General features: G+C 37.3%; 1 protein-coding gene across 1 annotated transcript in view; it reads left to right on the top strand.

Moving 5' to 3' along the window:
• The window catches only part of CLSTN2 (calsyntenin 2), a 276,895-nt gene extending 258,988 nt beyond the window's left edge, over positions 1–17,907 (top strand). Inside the window, exons 11-18 of the mRNA XM_032193232.1 lie at positions 3,711–3,877; positions 7,358–7,506; positions 8,928–9,151; positions 11,935–12,105; positions 12,723–12,868; positions 14,335–14,458; positions 16,066–16,250; positions 17,013–17,907. Coding sequence (XP_032049123.1) covers positions 3,711–3,877; positions 7,358–7,506; positions 8,928–9,151; positions 11,935–12,105; positions 12,723–12,868; positions 14,335–14,458; positions 16,066–16,250; positions 17,013–17,222 — 1,376 coding nt within the window. The 3' untranslated portion in view covers positions 17,223–17,907. The remainder of the gene's footprint in view (positions 1–3,710; positions 3,878–7,357; positions 7,507–8,927; positions 9,152–11,934; positions 12,106–12,722; positions 12,869–14,334; positions 14,459–16,065; positions 16,251–17,012) is intronic.
• The last annotated feature ends 378 nt before the right edge of the window (positions 17,908–18,285 follow it).

The following is an 18,285-nucleotide window of genomic DNA, read 5'->3' as shown; positions in this document are numbered from 1 at the left end:
GAGATTTGCCATCCTGGGCTAAATTTGAACATACTGAGAAGCTGAGGCCACATACATGAAGAATATTAGGCTGCTGAAGCAGAATGAAAAATGGCATGCAAACTTGGTAATGTAGGAGAACCAAGCATGAATAAAACACTGATACAGACAGAAGTAAAACAGTCAGTTGCTGAGGATTTTCAATTTATTCTAACATTTTTTTTGTTCCTCAATCTTTTTTGAGAATGGAGAACTATTGTCCCCATAATCCCTTTTATCAAAGCTGGTGTACAGGAATGAAGCAGATTGGCTTTAGGCTATCTCTTCAGTTTTACTGACAGTTTCGTTTTTTTGCTTCCCACTTTTATGGCATCAGACTTTGTCCATTTACAATCCAGTAATTACTGGCTATTGAAATACATCAACAAGCTAACATACCCATTGATCTGAGAAGATTCTGAAATGCTGAGGCAGAAGTATATGCAATTGTCTACACACTACAATTGCAAGCACTGTGATAAGAATCAGATATGACTTCTGTTCACCTTAGAGGATAAAATTGGCAGGTATATCATTTTGTCTTTAACTCTGGCAAAAGGTGCTTATGGAACACTTATTTGGCAGTCTATTCTTTCTAATAAAGTGTCAGATAGTAAGTGTGCATATAAAATTGCTCTTGTTTATTCATGTGGAGAAAGCTAGTATTCATGCCGTCCTGAATTAGCAGGGATGTCCTATGTAAGACACACATAACATTCAGAAGACCTCTAGGGCTGTAATTTGTACTTCAGATAATATCAGGAGTTCCAGGGACAGCAATAAGGATGATCAGAGTCTACAGTCTTAGGTAGAAAGACATAAAGGTTTTGGTTAGCCCGGCAAAGGAAAAGGGTAATATTTTGACAGCTCACATTCCTTATTAGGAATAAACTTTCAACTCTATAAAGAGCTGTGATCAATGGAGAGGATTGCTTGAGGAGCCTCTGTCTTCAGAAGAGGTTAGAATATCTACGGCAACTTTCAAAAATGGGTAACTACAGCTGCTCTTGTCTTGGGTCTAGGGGACAGCCTGTATCATCATCCCCCAGTGTGTCTTCAGACCCTGCTATCAGTTGTTACGGTGCAGTTGTTCCATCCTGAATCACCCTGCTGTAACTGTGGGCATAGTTTTGTAGATTTTCTTGACTGGCACAAGACAGTAGCTACTCTCAGCTATTTTTCTACTGAAGATAGTCACTTACAGAGCTGCTGTGTTTGTGCATCCACATCAGTGTGTCAGCTTGGACCAGGACTGCACTTCTAACAATCTCCTGGTCATCCCCACTCTGCTGCTGTTGTCCACACTGCGGACCAGTGTCAGAGCACATGAACTGAATTCCTTCTAGATGAAGCTAAACTGGCTTTGTGCTCCAGCCATGCATCTATTACGTTTGAATGGCAAGTAAATGTTTTGTTGATGGCACCTGAGAAGAGTTAGTCTACAGTAAAGAAACAACTTCCAAAAATTCCAAACCTGAACTTTTGGGTAGACCTGTGCAGTGCCAGGAGTTGGACTTGATGATCCTTATGGGTCCCTTCCAATTTGGGCTATTCTATGACTCTATGAAATTTCTATACATGGCTGTAAGTACCAATCATGCTGCTCTATAGGCTCACTTCAGCTGTTTTACACTGCTTGCTACTGTCAAGCGTAGCCACAGCACCTAATTCTTTGTTCTAGCTTCTTGTATATACCTTCATACATTTTAATGAGCTAGTTTCATGTTTAAATACATTAGCTTATCTGAGACTGATTCTCATTTTGTGTCTCGTCAGAACTATTAAGATCTGCTGGCAGACTTACTGCAGGTTTCTGAATTTCAAAGCTCCAGGATTAGTGTTGGTGTTTTAGCCTTGGAATTTTCTGTCTTCAGAATTCTGTTAGGGAGATGAGAATACGAAGCTTCAAAGCACAATGTGATTCCCTTCTTCTGTAAGGTCTCATCTGTTTTTGTCTCCTTCTCAGGGAGAGGGTGGCTTTTTTTTTTTTTCTTCCTTTTTTAAAAAACAAAACAAAACAAAAAAGAAACAAAAAACAAAAACAAACAAACAAAAAAAACCGATTTGTCTTACCTTTTTCAGTTCAGAAAAATTGCTGTTGTATTAGTAGCAATATATACTTTTAAAGTCAATGCAAATACATAAATATAACAACATCTAATGTCCCTGTAGTACACTACCTATTTACCAAATAATTGTCTTGGGTAAGTATCAGAAAGGCCTAAATTACAGTATGAACATATCCTGCACTTCAGCTGTTGCAGACATGAACGCTTCTATGAAAGTTCTACAAAATTCTGCCCCGAGAAAGTTTTTTTTGTATAATTAATGGACGAATGAAAAAGTAGAAAAGAATAATCTCTCTTTGAGGATCTTTCTTTGGGGTAAAAAGAGAGGCAGTTTGTGCTGCAATGTTAACATAAAAGGACAGAAGCCTAGACATCTACTTTTCTCTCAGTACACCAGTGCAGATTTTCCTTACTCTATAACATAACTTGAGCCTTCGTCATTGTGCTTATAATATACAGACTAAAAGAGATGGTTTTCAGGCTTTTAGGTAGCAACATCAACCTAAAGTGAACTTGACATTTTATCCCCTACTCCTAACCCCATTCCACACACATTCCCAAGTTAAAGTTCAAGGTTGAGCTGTTTTGCATGGTATCCACATGCATAGGTTATTTGACACTAAAGCTACAAACACTGTAGAGATGAGTTATCTACCAATTATAGCATCTTATCAGCTACTAATCCCATTAGTCTGCCTGGCTTCACTGTTGCGTGGCTTTCTTGGTCCTCTCACGCAAGGCAGGCAGTAATTCACACGTACTGATTCAGCTAGCACTTGCAGGAAAGACAAGCTCTAAAAAATTCTCCTAGAGGAGGATGAGTAAATCACTAAATATCCCAAGAGTAATTTAGATGTTATGATCACTGGTGCAGGCAGTATATAATCACATTTTATTGACAACTCCTAAAGATCAATCTTCCTTTGAATCTGCATAGGGTGAGGCTGAATAGAATACAGCTATAGGGACTAATGCAACATACACTGATGGGACCTGATCTAGCACCTAGTAAGCTGGTTTGGGTAAGGTACTATACGCCTTTTAGCATCAAGGTATGTCTTGGTGTGGAGTCACTGCTATGAATTTATACCATATCCTTAGAGACAATAGTTTGCAGAGAGTCTGACAGTTTGCTTACATGACTCTTAGCACATCTAAGTGTCAGGTAGTATGTTTTTGGAGGAGAAATTAAAAAGCTGTGTAAGAAATTTTGCAGTAGAAAACTTGGAAGTGCAGTTTCTGCATAAACATTAGACCTTAAACTTTTTTTTTTTTTTAATCATGTTTGATCACTCCAATAATCTCATCAATTCATTTTTGTAAATGCTTCCTTGGACACAGATTTGGGAATTCATCTTTCATCTCAGAGTATTTTATCACAACTTTGTAAATACATGAATACAATACTGGGAAAACACTGACGATCATCTTAAAGGCAGGCTGCTACTAGCTACTATCCAACAACCCACAAAGTGATTCTACTTACTACAATAAATGGAATTTCAAAAGTACTTGGCTAAAATGGGTTTCAACTCTTTAAACATACATTAAAACAAAGTGAATTATTAGGTGCATGTTTTGTGTATTGGTATCAATAATCATTTTATATTCTCTTTCTTGCAGGAGGTGAAGTCACCAAGCCCAGGTTTGCTCAGTATTTCCACGGCAGCCTAGCCAGTCTAACTATCCGCCCAGGCAAAATTGAGAGCCAGAAAGTGATTTCCTGTTTGCAGGCCTGCAAGGAAGGTCTGGATATTAATTCACTTGAGAGTCTTGGCCAAGGAATAAAGGTAAGGGATGAACTGACATCATCTTTGATAAAAATGTAGAGCTGATTTATGAAGTGGAGAGCCCAAGGTAGAGTACACACAGTACAAATGTGCTCCCAAAAGCAATGTAATTTCCCATAAAGTCATGCAAAGAAAAAGGGGAATGGTAGAAGAGCTGTGACATTGCAAAGAAAAATGTTTCTGATATTGCAAAGGTAGACGCTCAGAACGTAGGCTGCTGCTGATATTTCACAGTCTGTAAGAATTGCCAGATCATGTTCTCATGCTCATTTTGGTAGTTTTACAGAAACAGACATTGTTTCAAAGAATTACTGAATTTTGAATTGCTTTAAAGCAATGGAAAATGTGAGTAGAGTATCTTTCATCTAGAGGCAGCTCAGAAAGAAGTCCCAATGCAGAAGGACTGAAAAATTCTGAGTGTATTCCAAGAGGAAAACAATGTTTTGAGACATGAAAACTGGACAACAAAAAGTCAAGAACTTCAAATTTTACATTTGCTTACAAATATTATCCATCCACGTTATGTATGTGACTATCTTTATTGTAACACTTTTTCTAAGACTGGAGAACAACATGTAGAGGGAAATGCCGTTTCAGTAGACACAGTGGGTGACCAGATTGCTTTGCATTCATAAAGACAACTTCTGTTCTTTTGGATACACTTGTAGAATCTTCAGTATAACTTCTAGAATGCTTACATGAAGTGCATTTTAACTTGTTCTGCACTGATACTTTTATTAGATGACAGGTATTCTTCTGCCCTAAGTGTAAACACACAGTTAAGCTATTTCCTAGTACACAAATTACAATACCATCTTCCAAATGAGTTGATCTTCAGATTCAAATAAGTGGGAAGATACTTTGTATGCAGACTATGTAGTCTGCGAAACAACACAGGATATTTGGTGTTACGTTTTTCAGGGGAGAGGAGGTTGGTGCTACAGCACTTGAGCTAGATTATGCAGTGGAAGGGCCACGTACTACATTTTATTAGCTGAACCTTTTCATTGTACCATTTAGGAGACTGACCTAACACACACTCGATACTTGTCTAGGTGATAAATTACTGTGGTATAGTATAACTGGTGTTTCTGAAAACAAGGGTAAAAATGTAAACTGAAAGTGAAAAGTTATGGGGCTTTATTAGCTCCAGCCTTTACATATACCCCTGAATTATTTCTTTATCTTTATCGTACCTAGGACGTTATTACGAACTTCACATGGTTGCCACTCCTAGAAAAATTACACACTTATGAGTAAAAGCTGTTTTAAAAGGATGATGCATACAATGAGTGGCTAGGGTTTTTAGGAATTTGTATATTAATACCAGTAAGTTCTTTGCTGGGTCTTACTTGAATTAAAGAAGTGCATAATTGGTGCTTGGTATTTAAAAACATCATAATACCTCTCCTATTGTCACATGATGAAATTTGACAGTATTTGAGTAATCTGTTTTTTTCATGGGCTTGGAAAAACCCTTTATACCTCCCCCATTGCTGCTCTAGCACAGGTGATCAGTTTTCTTACTGTACTAGCAATGGGGTGGCAAAAACTAAGATGAGGGATTGTTCCCCCCCCCCCCCTCCTTTTCTGTTTTCCACCAAACTTCAAAACATTTTCATTTTATTAATATTTCTTTAAAGTTACATCATTCTTTAAAGTTGCTTTCATTTCTACCTTCTCAGACAGATCAACAGTCTGTGTAACAGCAGGAGGCAAAAACAAAAGGAGCAGTCAGAGATGGATAATGGCAGGGTTTCTTATTGGGGCTTACAAAAAGAAGCTCAGATGAAAGTGGAACAGTTAGCACCTGACCTTCAACTGAAAATTAATAAAGAGTTTCTCATGACAAAAATAAAATAACTGATCTCACACAGACATGTGTCACAGTTGCACAGCTGATAGTTTCTGTGTGACCATTTACATGGCACTTACCTGATTAAATGTTGGCAAACTGATGCTGGGAGACATTTCTGCTGGACACTTCGGACACATGAAGCTTCACCTTTCAGCCACCTAGGAAAGAGCAATGTAGCTGTAATACAGTTCCTGACACAGCAGTGTTGGGCTTTTTCTGTCTGCAGGCTAACTTTTAGAGATCTGTAACAGCTCTCAGAGACACTGTCTAAACCGTCACTATTTTTAGCCTTTTTTAATGAGAAAGACAAAAATGGCTCAGACTAGGGTTTTCTCCAGTCCCTTTGGCAGCATTCCAGCTGTTCTGGCAGCTGAGCTATTAAGTTAACTAGCTAGCTAGAGTCCCCTTCTGCTAATTTTATTTTGTACTATTGCTAGCTTACAGATGGAAAAGAGAAGTGTATGCAGGCTGTGACTCATGTTAGTCCTCTTTGTTAAAAAATACCCTTCAGTGCATCAGACCTTTCTGCACAAGCTTTCAATCCAGTCCCCAGTGTTCTCAGCAGAGAACCCCATGTTTCATTTTGTTCTTCACAGTTTATTTATTTGCTCTTTTGCTTTTTAACCTCTCATTTTAAGGAAACGTAGAGAGACGTTGTCTGTATATTAGAGAATATGCTCATATAATCAATATCCAGCTTTTCAGTGTGAGAGAAGGGTGGATTTATTTGTGTTCTGTGCATTTCTTTATGTTCTGTGCTATCAGTAGTATGGTACAAAATCAAGGGGGCTAATCTGCTTTTCTCTGCAATGCAGATACTTTGCTGAACCAATTAAAAGACAAAAAAATAAAAAGAAATCAAGATGAATTATGGTGAAGATAAAATCAAACATTTGCTATGCAGATATAGTAGCAAACTTTCTTCATCAGCAAGACTGTTTTATGTTCAGTGCAATGGACAGGGGACAGTCAGGGCTACAAGAACAGCCACCGTCTTTGCAAGGGTTGTTGGCTTAGAGGAGCAGCTGGCTTTGTGCAAGCAGCAGTTACATCTTATATCATGACACTCATTGATCATGAGAAAAAGACAGGAGAATCCCCTTTATTCTGTCTGACATTAATGAAGACCAAAGAGGATAATGTCATAATTGTTTTGTTCATTTGTGTGGAAATATATCTCAGAAAGATAGTCCAGAGTAAAAACAAACAGAAAGCAGGAAAAACATGTTTCTGCATACTACTCTTGTTGAAGTGAATATTTTTATATGAGGAATGTGAACAAAAAAATAACCAGTAATAATAATGATGGCAGTAAAAGTTTTGAACTTTACATTTGCAGAAATAGTATCACCAAAGTTGATAAGACTGGGAAAAATTACAATATCTGGATTAATTTACTATAAAAGTAATTATAACAGTAATTATTAAGATATGAAATAGATGACTGACATGAGACATTTTGGAAGGAACAACATATGGATTCAGCCAACAATAGCCACTAAGATTTTTTTTTCTTAAATCATTAGATTTTAAACTTATGTCTGTGCAACATTACTTTAAAATGTCTTATTTTGTACTCTGTACCTGATACCTTAAATACTAATTGTATGCATTTCCCCCAGTATCACTTCAACCCTTCCCAGTCAGTCCTCGTCATGGAAGGAGATGACATTGAGAATATAAATCAAGCTCTCCGAAAGGTCTCATACATCAACTCTAGACAGTTTCCTACTGCAGGCGTACGACGTCTCAAAGTCTCATCTACAGTCCAGTAAGTTGTACTTCAGCTAAACTGATTAGATTAGGAATAATTTTAATTATTTTTTTTTTCTTTGGGGAAGTAAAAAGAATAATTTTGATTAAATTATACTGCCAAATCATTCTTTTATGTTATTGAACAAAAAGTATGAATTTCATTATTTTTAGGTTTATTTGTTTTGTAGTTTCGCATTGCTATTCTCCTTTCAAGAAACTTCTCTTGTGACTGCAGTTTACTTGCATTCTGTTTATAGTCTGGAACACACAGTCTGGACTTGACTGGACAGCATATGCATTTATTGCATTCTTATTTTAATGTTCATTTAAAAAGTTATAGTGTCTTCTGATACACTTACAGCCATGGCTTTTTAAATGAGGCTTATTACTTCTAACAGACTATATGGCTGCAGGAACAGTTACATTCTGAAGTATGCTTGAAATCGTCTTTGTTTATATTCTTATATGGCTGTCATTACCAAGGTACTGGCGTTAAATAGAAATCTGTTTCCTTCCATTGTTGTGCAATAATATTGAAAGATTCTACACTATAATGTTTACAGTTCTGTATAAAGAAAGAACCATCTGCCACTCCTGAGCATCCTAAGGGGTACCTCTCTGTTACAGCAAGTTGTGCAGAGCAGTGAGAGCAGATTTTGAGAGTAAAAAGGTTAGTGCTAGGATCCCTCATCCACCCTGTGTACAGTACTAGGTTTAGTTTAGTGCTGTGGGTTGACCACACTTGGAGAGCATCTTCCAATTTAGTCTCACTGGAAGGAGATCAGTTTGCACACTCCAAGGCTGTTCCATGGTATGTGCCAAGATGCTTGCTGTAAGGTAGAGTGTCAGGAGGTCGACTTCAAAAGCACAGTGCTGATTCAAATAGAAATGTTAATGTAGGCCCCTCTAAATACTAGGGAATGCCAGAAATAATTCATGATGGGTCCGATTTAAATGGATAGTTAGGCCCTTTTACTCACTTGTGACAAGATAACCCCATCACGTTCATTAGATATGACTGTAAGAATTGAATATTAGGTTTACTACACTTAGTTGTCATCCTCTAACTATTATTATTTTATCCATGCACAAAGTATTGTAAAATGTCAGTTAAATATCAAAATACTATTCTCATAGTGACCTTACTAAAGATCAAGTTTGACACGATGCTAATTGTTATGCTATCCCTACATAAATTCAGTAGTTGTGAATGTAGGAGGGGATGAGAGGAATAGAGCTGTTACTGTCACTGCTAGCCTGTGTGTGTGGTCATACAGATGCATGTCCTTATGTGTGGCATTGTCAAAATATGGAACAAACTGAAGTGAGAAAATAAAAAAGAATCAGATGCATCAAGTGGGCTTTGGACAGTGGAAGTGTCACACACCTTTGATATGTAATGTGTTACATGCAGTTAATGAATAATGTATTTTTCAGATGTTTTGGTGAAGATATCTGCATTAGTATCCCAGATATCGATGCGTATGTAATGGTGTTTCAGGCCAATGAGCCCAAGATTACAATAAGTGGGATGGACCACTTTGCTAGACCAGCTGCACAATTTGAAAGTGAAAGAGGTGTTACTCTGTTACCTGACATAAGGATTGTCAGCACAGTCACTAAAATGGAGCATCCAGTGGACTTAAAAGAAAATGATGGAGGTTTGTGGATTCATTTTAAATGTTATTATTTGCTGTGTAACATAACCCCTCCTTTTTTGAAAAAGTAGTGCAAAAAAGTACCACAAAGTCTTTTCAGACAAATTAAGTTATTCCATGTTAGGCAACATTAACACTGTACTGAAGACATTCACTTAGATTTAAAAGTGAATAAATCCCTATTTGCTTGATAGATCAAGGTGTGCTTCAAAAAGGTCAGCTTTCCCATTTAGTGTCACGTACTTTGGACTACTTTGTTTCTGCTCTTCTGTACATACTCTGCTTAATAATGTGTTTTTATTAGATTTTGTGATAGAATTTTATTAATTGTACTAATACAGAGCAAAGCAGCAATTGACTATGGTTGTTGTTTTAGTCTGTTCTTACATTTCCAGACCTTCTGCTGACTTTTGGGTGATACTTAAGTAATGTAGTCATCTTGTGCCTCAGTTTCCCACCTATATAATGGAAATGTAATTACTTGCAAAGATGTTGTGATGACAGTTTATTCTAATAGTTGAAGATTGTGTGTAGTATTATTTGACACTAGGTGAATACTCAAATATATAAATAAGGTTTATCTGTCTAAAGGAATTGTTCTTTTGGATGTTTCTGTGCAAAGTAAATGAAAAGCTTAGTAATCTGAGGCATCATTCTAAACAGTATTTCTTGGACTAGTATAAGGAGCTACTAGATATACATCTCTTGAAAAGATAAAATCATTAATGATGTGCAAGTGAAGGGGCATGGATTCCCTGAAGGTATTCTCTGTAATAATGCTGCTTATCGCTTGCCTTAAAATACATCTGTCCTCTGAAGGCTGGAAAGTGCATTATATCACAATATCAACTGCATACAATTAAGGTATATAAAATTAGTTCTTTTGTAGAAAAGAGCGATCATTGTCCTTCACTTTAGAGGCACTGCATTTATGATGCTCTATGTCCTTAAATATTATGACAGCTCCAAAACTGCTCAGTGAATTAGGAGCTACTGCCCTTCAGTATAGTTTTTAAATCTTGTATATCACAATTTTTCCTAATAAATTTTTTGCTATAATTACTGTTGCAATTACCTTGCAATCTAAAAAGCCTGAGTCTCACATTCAGATGGAACATAGCAGCATTTCTTAAACTACTGTTTAATTGCCTAGAAGTCAGGTACCTCCTAATGTGCCACCTCTTGTTTATATCCACTACGAGTAGTTAAAATGGACAGATAATAATTGGTTAGGGGAGTAATTGTGTTTTGCAAAAGATTATTGAATTCTGCTTCTCCATTCCTGCATTATACAGCTTGACCTATTTTTCTCAGCCCCGATATTATCTGACAGACCAAAGTACAAAACAAAGACAGCCATAAATCTTCACCTGTATCTAGCTGTGCCTATTTTTCCACTTACTGGGAAGTTACATAACTTGATCATTATAACCGTAGGAGAGATGCACATGACATGGCAAGGCTGAGGAGGCTGATTTAGTCACCATGTATTCCCCAGTTGCAGGACAAGTTAGGTTTGTTGCTCATCAAAAGCAGAGCAGGCAGTTGCCACAGGCAGCAGCATGACTATGGCTCTGAGGCCTTCTTTACCTGCAGGGGACCCCTGCAATGCCAAAGTGTTGCTGCTTGTCCTGCCTCAGCAGAGAAATCAGTATGACCTGCCAGCAGCCAGAAGTGCCATCCCTCCCTTTCCTGTTTGCCCAGTGGTAGCAGGAGCAGCAAAGCTGCTCTGCAACCCAGCTCTTGCCTGTCGTAACGTCTCAAGAAATAGTCCAACTCATCAGGCTTAGCAATATTCAGATTTGCCTATCCTGCAAATTTGAGATGGCTCTGCATTTTTGGCATAAGTTAAAGCTGTTTCCAGCTGTACCTAGATTTCAGATATCCAAATTCATTGTATCAGGAGTTGGGAATCCAGGGCCTAAGACTTCTCTGGCTATGTGTTGCTTCCCCATACCCTCCCCCAAAATGAAAGTCACAAAATGGGTGTTAATTTCCAAGACTGCAGTCTCTGTGCCTATGGTATCCTCAGAGAGCTTGGTTAAACAGTCTTGTCAGACCCTTTGGGCTACATTTACCACAGAATAAAAATAATAAATTGATATTGTACTTTTCTTTTGGGCAGACTTTTTTTTTTTTTTTTTAAAGTCATACTTACTGAAGTAGTCAGTGCAGAACTCAAGTTCACTAAGTCACACCACACAGGCTCTTGCAATTTATGATAATACCATGTTCTTGGATTGATGGCATAGTGTTCTTGCTACAGTGCAAATTTTTTATGGGTCATAGAATAACTGAGCAAGTCGTCAAAACATTGATGTATTTGTGACATATTTTTCCAGTTCAACTTTCCTTGAAAAAAAAAAAAAAAAAAAAAAGAAGGAATGTATAGTACCAATCTGGGATCAATACTGTACCGAAAAATCAGAATTGTTAACATGAATTTATTTCCAGGGTCAAATACCAGTTTTCTGCTTACAGTACGGTTCTTGAATGCCTTTTATTATAAGAGCAATTTATCTTTTATCTCAGTATTTATTTGTAGGCCTTCATCATGACAGCATTTCAACAGTCACAACACTTCTCTTTTGATTTGCTTCAAGTACACTGTTTTTAATTTGAGTAAAGAAAATTCAGCCATCTTTGCAAAAACTGAAAGCCCCAATGCAAAGCACATAAAATGAATGAGCTGTTCTGGGATTCTGTGAGCATTTCTCTTAGTTTCTTCGTTTCCTTTTTTTTTTTCTTTTTTTTTTTTTTTCTTGGTATATGCTATGTGTTCACAGCCAAGAAGCCAGTGGAATTAGAGGAAGTGCTCCACAACTTGGATTTCTGTGATATTTTGGTCAGTGGTGCAGAACTAGATCCTGAACAAGAGTGTTTAGAACTAGATCATGTGGCGCTTCAAGGAAAACATCTAGATGCTACAAATTCCACAGCAGGATATTCGATCTATGGTATGTTCATGGACTTTGCCTTCCCTTATTTCTTCCCACCACAGGTAAATCTTTGGAATGAAAGGACTAATCTGAAAGAAAGCTGAGGTGTGCTACCTTTAAAATACTCCAGGAAAGATTGTGTCTCAAAAAGCATAGTTACTTCTTGCTCTCTGGGTCTGGTGTGTTTATCCATTGTCCTCCATGAATACAGCACAGCTTTGCCTAATCTCTTCACTCCTCCTGTTACTCCCCTAAAAAGAAAAACAGAAGAAAAAAAAAAAAAAAAAAAGAAAAAAAAAAAGTATGAGGGTTCTGGCGTACCATAACAGTGGAATGTATGGATAAGGGAATTCCTCAGTGCTCCTCCACTCAGTGCTGGTAACTCACTGGCCTTTTATTTATTTATTTATTTCAGGTATTTAGTAATTTATTCTAATTCTTTATGGATACATTTGTTCTTCTCCATTATGGACCTACATTCTTTTCCAAAAGCAGTTTCGCTGTTAGGGAATATTTGATTCACTGCCATTTTCAGACCATTTTGTATTTTTTGTGGCTTTTTGATTTCTCCTGTACTGCACAGAGCATTTGTTGCACAGCATTTTGTGAATATTTCTTCACTGCCACCATTTCAGGTGTGGACTCCATGCACAACTATGAGCTGGTTCTTCGGCAGATTCGATATCGTAACTGGTACACTTCTGCCACCTTTGACAGAAAGTTCAGAGTAAAGTGCTCTGAGCTAAATGGGCGTTATACCAGCAATGAATTCAACTTGGAGGTAAGCAATAACTGAGTTAAGCCTTTCTTTTCTATCTCTGCGGCTGAGCACTAGCCTCATCGTCAATGACACTGATGTTTCTCTAAAATCTGTAGAATGAGTGACATGTTCTGTTATCAATAATCATATAGAGGAAACATTTTAAGTTCTGTACAAAGAGGATGTTGACATTTGTCAGCACTCCTCAGTGTGGGTTTGTCTAGTTAGCTGCATATTTGAGAAGAAGATGATGCGTCTCTTGAAATCCACTAAGAGAGAATTACTTGTTCTCAATTGGAATGGAGGATAAGGTCATCATCATTGGTTCTCCATAACCTAACTGTCACATGAAATCTCCTACAGGTGTTTTTTTGTTTGGGGTGGGGGTGTTTGTTTTGAAGATATGTACACCTGCTTAGAAGTAAATCATCACAGCCTCATAATTTTTCTTACATTAGTTATTTTTTAACTTAACCCATTACACTTGTCTTTCCTGAAGTATTCACCCTTTTCATTTTTGCCAAGCACTACCTCTTTATAATTAGCTTTATAATTTGTTCTTCATTAGATGGAGATTATTCCTGGTAACTTACATGATTTCAGGTTCCTTTGAGAAGGAAAGTCAATATACAGGTAATGAATGCTTAGGATAGACTTCGTCGTTCGTACTACCTAGACATGGTCAGTTGCCAAAGGAAAATTTGACTAGCACTTTTGAGCTTATTTTTTGCTGATACTAAGTCCAGTGCGTCACAATGGCTCCAGTGACAGAGAGTTGCTGCTGATGCATCTTAGCAGGAATCATGTACCTAGCCTGAATAAATCTGTTACCTAGCCTGTAACCCAGGTACCAAGCAACCTAAAATTTAACAATTGGTTTTGAAGGTCTGTGCATACTTAAGTCCTAGTGAAATCTCTTCTTACTTTAGCATTCTGCAGCCCTGACGATGACTTCAGGGTTTGTGCTTATAATGTAACAATGAGTAGGACAGAGGAGAATGGACGGTACCTTCAAAGAAAGTTACTCTCTGAAAGTAGGGACGCAGGAATAGCTGAAACCTCTTTTAGTTCTGTCTTTGGTTTTAATCTCAACAGGTTTGATATATTGTCTGTCAGTATCCTTAGTGACAAATCTCCCACTAACTTTCAGGGAACATCTAAAAGGTGATCAACACAGACAAAAACAAACAAACAAAAAAAAAAAACCAACTACTTATCCATACAGGAAAATCAAAAAAGAGATTCCTTTTCCGTGCCACTTCAAAGTCTCCAACTGAAGGACCACTAATGCTAGAAATCAGAAATATGCTAACCTGAGTATTTTTCTCTGGTTTAAAAGAATAAATTTGACCTTTAAGGGATATATAATAATGTTCCTATCTGCTGATGAATCTCTTAGTACAATATAATGTATTATGGAGCCAGCTGTCTTGGAATACAGAGCTCTTCCTTTTAGTATCTGATCACTTATTCTTCACTTGTGCCAGGTTAATATTCTACACAGCTCAAACTCCAACTTTATGGATCATGTAAACCATATGATAGTACAGCCGCAGTTTCTCCAGTCTGTCCACCATCCAGAGGGAAGCATAAGTACTGTTCACAACTCAGGTATGTGATGCCTTTTCAGTCTGCTCATAATGATGCTGGTACATCAGTATTTCCCTTGTGATTCAAACTAGTCAACAAATTAAGCTCTGAAGTCCATAGTTACACTTTGTGAAACCTCACCCTGATTATTGCACAGCTATGACAGATGGCAACATTGAAGTCTCTCCTCCTAAGGAGGTGCTTTGGAATTAAAAACTGTTTTCCATTTTTAAGTCTACGTTGAAGGTTATGTAGTCTGACCCACCTAGTTAACAAAGTGTCTTGTTTCTAGTATTGAATGGTATGACAGGTAACATTTATGCTTATATTGTCCTTATACATCTGTATTTCTATGGCATATTAATTTTTGTCCATCTGTTCCTAGGCAAATAGAAGTAATTTATATATAAATATAAGTATAAATATAACTAAATATACATATATATAAGCAATAACTGGTGCAGTGCTTCTGCTAGCTGCTGTCCAGGCCTTGGTCTGGAGCTCTATGCAGAATTGCTCCTAGGCATGCACAGGGAGCATTAGTATACACTAAATACAGAATTTGAACTGAATTTTTGGGCTGTCTAAGTTAAAATATCTGCCCTACCTTTTCAGTGAAGTTAAACCCAGGCCAAAGCTATCTGTTTCAATGCTGGATTCTGACATACTTTTAGCTTAATGATACATGTGTAAGGAAGTAAAGCTGATGTAAAGGGCAGGTAATCATAAGTACTTACAGATAGTTATGGTTAGAAAATTACTGATTTTTTCTGTAAACTTGTATGGATATTCTGCTATTGCAAAATGAATTTTGAAACTAGTTCTTTTTTTACTTGTTTTGATTTCAGCATTCCTACAGGCAAGGCACCAAAATGGGGTACAGAATTACTGTAGCTCCTGGAACTTCAGTGCCTAGGTAGCAAAGGTACATAAAAGTGGCAGCACTTCTCCACTAACACATACAGTTATGAAGCTGATAACATAAGAATAGTTCAGAGAGATGCCTTCCTGTGTCTAGCTGAAGACACAGGCTTCTCAGAATGCAACAGAACAGTGAGGAAAAATATCTTGAATCCTCAAGAGTCTCCCAGCAAGGCTGTAATGCATGGAAACAGAGTGGCAATGCTTTATTTTAGTTTGGGGGGATTGAAGTGTCTTGAAGTGATTGAAGTGATTGAAACCTTCTAAAATAAAAACTTGGAGATACACTTTTTCTCACAAGTGATGTTAATGCTTCAGTTACCTATAATCAGAAGGAGACAACGTAGAGTTAATTGACCCCAACTGCAAAGACACTTGTTCTGAAACTGATACTGAACTGATTGACTGCTTGTCATCTATAATGAAGTGGCTCAAAAAGTAAACATTAGGCATGATCACTTTTTAGTAAAGGTTTGTAATACTCATTAGTAGGTGTCTGCAAATGCTGTTCATGTATGCTATCCCCTAGGAGGTGGGCATATGTCACTACTTTCTGTAGTCCTAAGCAGATGTCAGAAAGATGGACAGAGTCTCAAGCCAAAGGAACAGGTGCTGAGAAGGAAAAAAAAATAGACAATGTGTTTAGTGTTTTGCAGGCAATTTGGTCCATAGATATAAGCCTATTGCTTTTCCACTTTTTGTTCCAGTTATTCCAAGTGTGGCTACTGTTGTTATTGTGATCTGTGTGAGCATACTTATTGTCATCATAGCCTTGGGGATCTATAGAATTCGGACAGCTCATCAGCACAGCTCTACAGACAATGAAGGAAGTAAAGAAAATGAAATGGATTGGGATGATTCTGCTCTGACTATTACTGTCAACCCCATGGAGGTACATCACTGAAGCATATTATTATATTATGATAATACCAGGAGATACTGTCTGGACCGGTAGCTTGCTTAGCAGTAAGTTTAAAGCCTACTTCAGAGGACATTTATTTAGGCTTGGCAGAATAGTTGTGTGTACACACACTGAGGATCCCAGCTTAGTTTTGAACTCTGCACACCATGGTAATATTTGTTTTCATAAGTAATTGCTAAATAGGATTGTGCAGAATTCCTGGGTACACCACCACTTCGCCATCCACCTTTGCACACCAGGCACCCAAGATGATGGAGTTAAATTGTTTTTAACCTTTTTAACTGTAAACACTAATACACTTAAAGAAGGAGAAATGATCATCAAGTCAAAGAAACTGACACTGACGGGTTAAATTTTGGCAGCTTGACTGCCAAAGGTATCCCTTTTGATTATTAAGTGATTATTATTATTGTAAGTGATTATTATTATAGTATTATTATTATTATAAGTGATTGTTAAGTGATTATTATTATTATTAAGTGATTATTATCACTTGACTGCCAAAGGTATCACTTATTAATATTCCATTCCTGTTACAATAGGTTTTGAGTATTTGCTACTGAATGGTATTCATTTGATGTCTAATACCCACAAATGGTGGAAAACAGATTTTCCCAGCATGCAAACATTTCTAAATGATATGGAGTAAGGGTTCACATTCTTGTAGCCACTGGCTAGCAAGAATAGCTCTTTTCTTCTACTGTCTCTTCCATTTCTTTGAATATGTTATAGAAATATGAAAAGCCTCACCAGGCAGAAGAGGAGAGTGAGGAGGAAGAAGACATAGAAGATGAAGAGGAAGACACGACCAGTGCTGAATCCGATGAAAGTGAAGAGGAGGAGGAGGAGGAAGAGGAAGAAGTGATTGTTCAAAAGGGAGACAAACAGAATGCCACCAGGCAAGAGCAGTTGGAGTGGGATGATTCAACACTGCCATACTAACGTACATACTCTGGCCACATTGCTCCTTTTGTAACCACCAATACAATGCTTTTCAGAGTCTATGAATTCATTGACAGGATTTGAACTTCTGCTTGCCTATAACTGTTGTTTTGCCTAAAATGATGTTGTAGTAATTGGTGATAGAACTGACCCTTTTCCTACAAAGCTTGGAGAACGCATGGTGCAAAAATACTGGCATCACCAGTAATAGAGTAATGTAGAACGTGATCTGTTAGCAAGTATAGGCTTCAATTTCTTGTTTCTGTACCACAGGCCTCTGACGAAAGTCCTGTCACTCAATCCATAGCGGTTTTTGCCTTTGCTATTTTTTTCATACAGGAGAGATTTCAGCTTGTTATGAAGATTTATCTATATGGGTCCAAATAACACAGCAGCCATTTGGCTTCACACTTTTACAGGTGTAAAAATATAATTCTATTTCAAATTAGGACAGTTTTAGTGCTACAGGTGACAGAGACTGTATTCCATTTGTCGTCTCTTCCTGCCGTCTTGGATATTAACTGTCTTCTACAAGGGAATATTTAGGACTTGACCTGGGATGCATGTGCACCTATGTAAAAATGGACAGTGTATTTTTCAGGAATGCTGTCAGAACCCTGAAGACAGGGACTTTATCCAATTTGCCCATAGAGGCTTAAGAAAGTTTAAAAAAAAAAAAAAAAAAGCAACAAACCAGCAACAAGGGGATGCTGAAGGTTACAAAAAATAAAATAAACCATTGTATATCCACAAATTAATATGATCTTACAGAAACTGTAAATTCTAATGGAATTGATATACTGAAAACCTGTAGAGTTGCTCATTAGTTATGGATTGAACAATTTGCAGCAAATCAATACTTTAACTGTCTGTCTTGTAAAATCATTAGCTTGCTGCAGTATCTTACTGAAGTAGAGGAAAATAAGTGACCCCATTATTCCACAGGTATGTACAGTTGGGATTTAAACAATGATTTTTACATGAAGAAAAAGTTCCCTTTTGCTTTATTGAATGCCAGCTGGAATTCCTGTATGGCTTAATTCTGTAAAACATTATGCCCTGT

This window comes from Aythya fuligula, chromosome 9 (assembly GCF_009819795.1).
Source record: "Aythya fuligula isolate bAytFul2 chromosome 9, bAytFul2.pri, whole genome shotgun sequence".
Lineage (NCBI taxonomy): Eukaryota > Metazoa > Chordata > Aves > Anseriformes > Anatidae > Aythya > Aythya fuligula.
Note: the sequence above shows the minus strand (reverse complement) of the source record. Positions and strands in the feature narration are given on the sequence as shown.